This window comes from Apteryx rowi, unplaced genomic scaffold (genome assembly GCF_003343035.1).
Source record: "Apteryx rowi isolate R43461 unplaced genomic scaffold, aptRow1 scaffold_2351, whole genome shotgun sequence".
NCBI lineage: Eukaryota > Metazoa > Chordata > Aves > Apterygiformes > Apterygidae > Apteryx > Apteryx rowi.
Window position 1 is genome coordinate 139 of NW_020448699.1, and position 1,327 is coordinate 1,465.

At 67.3% G+C, this 1,327-nt stretch overlaps 1 protein-coding gene across 1 annotated transcript in view; it reads right to left on the minus strand.

The window, feature by feature from the left end:
• Positions 1-236: 236 nt before the first annotated feature.
• The window catches only part of LOC112966175 (calsequestrin-1-like), a gene marked incomplete at its 5' end in the record, with an annotated part of 4,757 nt that continues 3,666 nt past the window's right edge, over positions 237-1,327 (minus strand). The window contains 3 exons of the mRNA XM_026065994.1: positions 237-398; positions 963-1,037; positions 1,194-1,294. Coding sequence (XP_025921779.1) covers positions 237-398; positions 963-1,037; positions 1,194-1,294 — 338 coding nt within the window. The remainder of the gene's footprint in view (positions 399-962; positions 1,038-1,193; positions 1,295-1,327) is intronic.

Genomic DNA, 1,327 nt, shown 5'->3' on the forward strand with positions numbered 1-1,327 from the left:
GGAAATCTTGCACGAGGGATCTCACAGGAAGGGGTTTCAGGAGGGATCAGGCACAGGGATCCTGCAGGGGACCATGCCCGGGGCCAGGGTCCTTTCCAGCCCTGTCTCCCCCCCCGCACCCTGTCCCCCCCCCCAGCAACGCTGCCTGGTTCCTCGGGGTCTTTAATGGCTCGAGCGGCATGGGGACAGGACGGGGACGGGGTGGGAGGGGGCCACAGCCCGGCCCAGCCCCAGGCCTAGTCGTCGTCATCATCATCGTCATCATCATCGTCGTCGTCATCCTCGTCATCGTCCTCTGTGTTGATCTCGCCCTCCAGCACGTCCTCGATCCACTCCTCCAGCTCCGCCGTGCTGGGCAGGTCGTCCTCGTCCGCCATCTCCAGCCACACGCTGTCGGCCTGGGGACACCGGCCGTGGGACAGGGTTGGGGACAGGATGGGGACACTGGCTGTGGGATGGGGACAGGGGACTGGGGACAAGATGGGGGCACTGGCTGTGGGATGGGGACAGGAGACTGGGGACAAGATGGGGGCACTGGCTGTGGGATGGGGACAGGAGACTGGGGACAGCACAGGGGTACTGGCCATGGGATGGGGACAGGGGACCGGGGGCAGGAGGGAGGCACAGGCCGTGGGACAGGGAAGGGGACATGGACCTGGGATGGGACAGGATGGGGCCATGGGACCAGCGTGGCGGGAGGGGACAGGACAGGACACGCCGTGACCCCAGCACAGCGGGGGTTTCTGGGATGGGGGCGGGATGAGAACAGAGCCGCCGCCAGCTCCCACAGCGCTGCCTTTGAGGCCCACGTGCTTGATGAGCCCGTTGGGTCTCAGCCTCCAGGGCTGGGTCACATCAGGACCAGGGGTGCTGGGGGGGGCTGGGGGCTACATGGGGGCCAGCAGCACCCACTGGGGAGGGCTGGGTTGGTGATGGGTCCTGGCCTGGCGGGGGACACTCACATCCGTGACGTTGACCACCCCAATCTGGGGCCGGGACAGGTCGATGTTGAAGGTCTTCTCCCAGTAGGGGATGAGCTGGAGGGGAAGAGGGGGCTGTGGGTCAGCTGCCCCCCCTCGCCGTGGAGTTGCCCCCTGGGGCCAGATCTGGCCTCTGGGGCCCGTGGTGCGGTGTSACCCCTGGGGAGGGACAGGGACAGCGGGGCACCCCGCGTCCTCGTGCCCTGCAGGTACCAGCGGGAAGTCCTCGGGGTCGATCCAGATGATGCTGAGGTCGGGGTTGTCCGTGTTGTCCTGGGCCACGTCCTTGAGGATCTCCAGGAACTCGAACCCATCTGGGCCGGGGAGACCAGGGTGAGAGGTGCCCG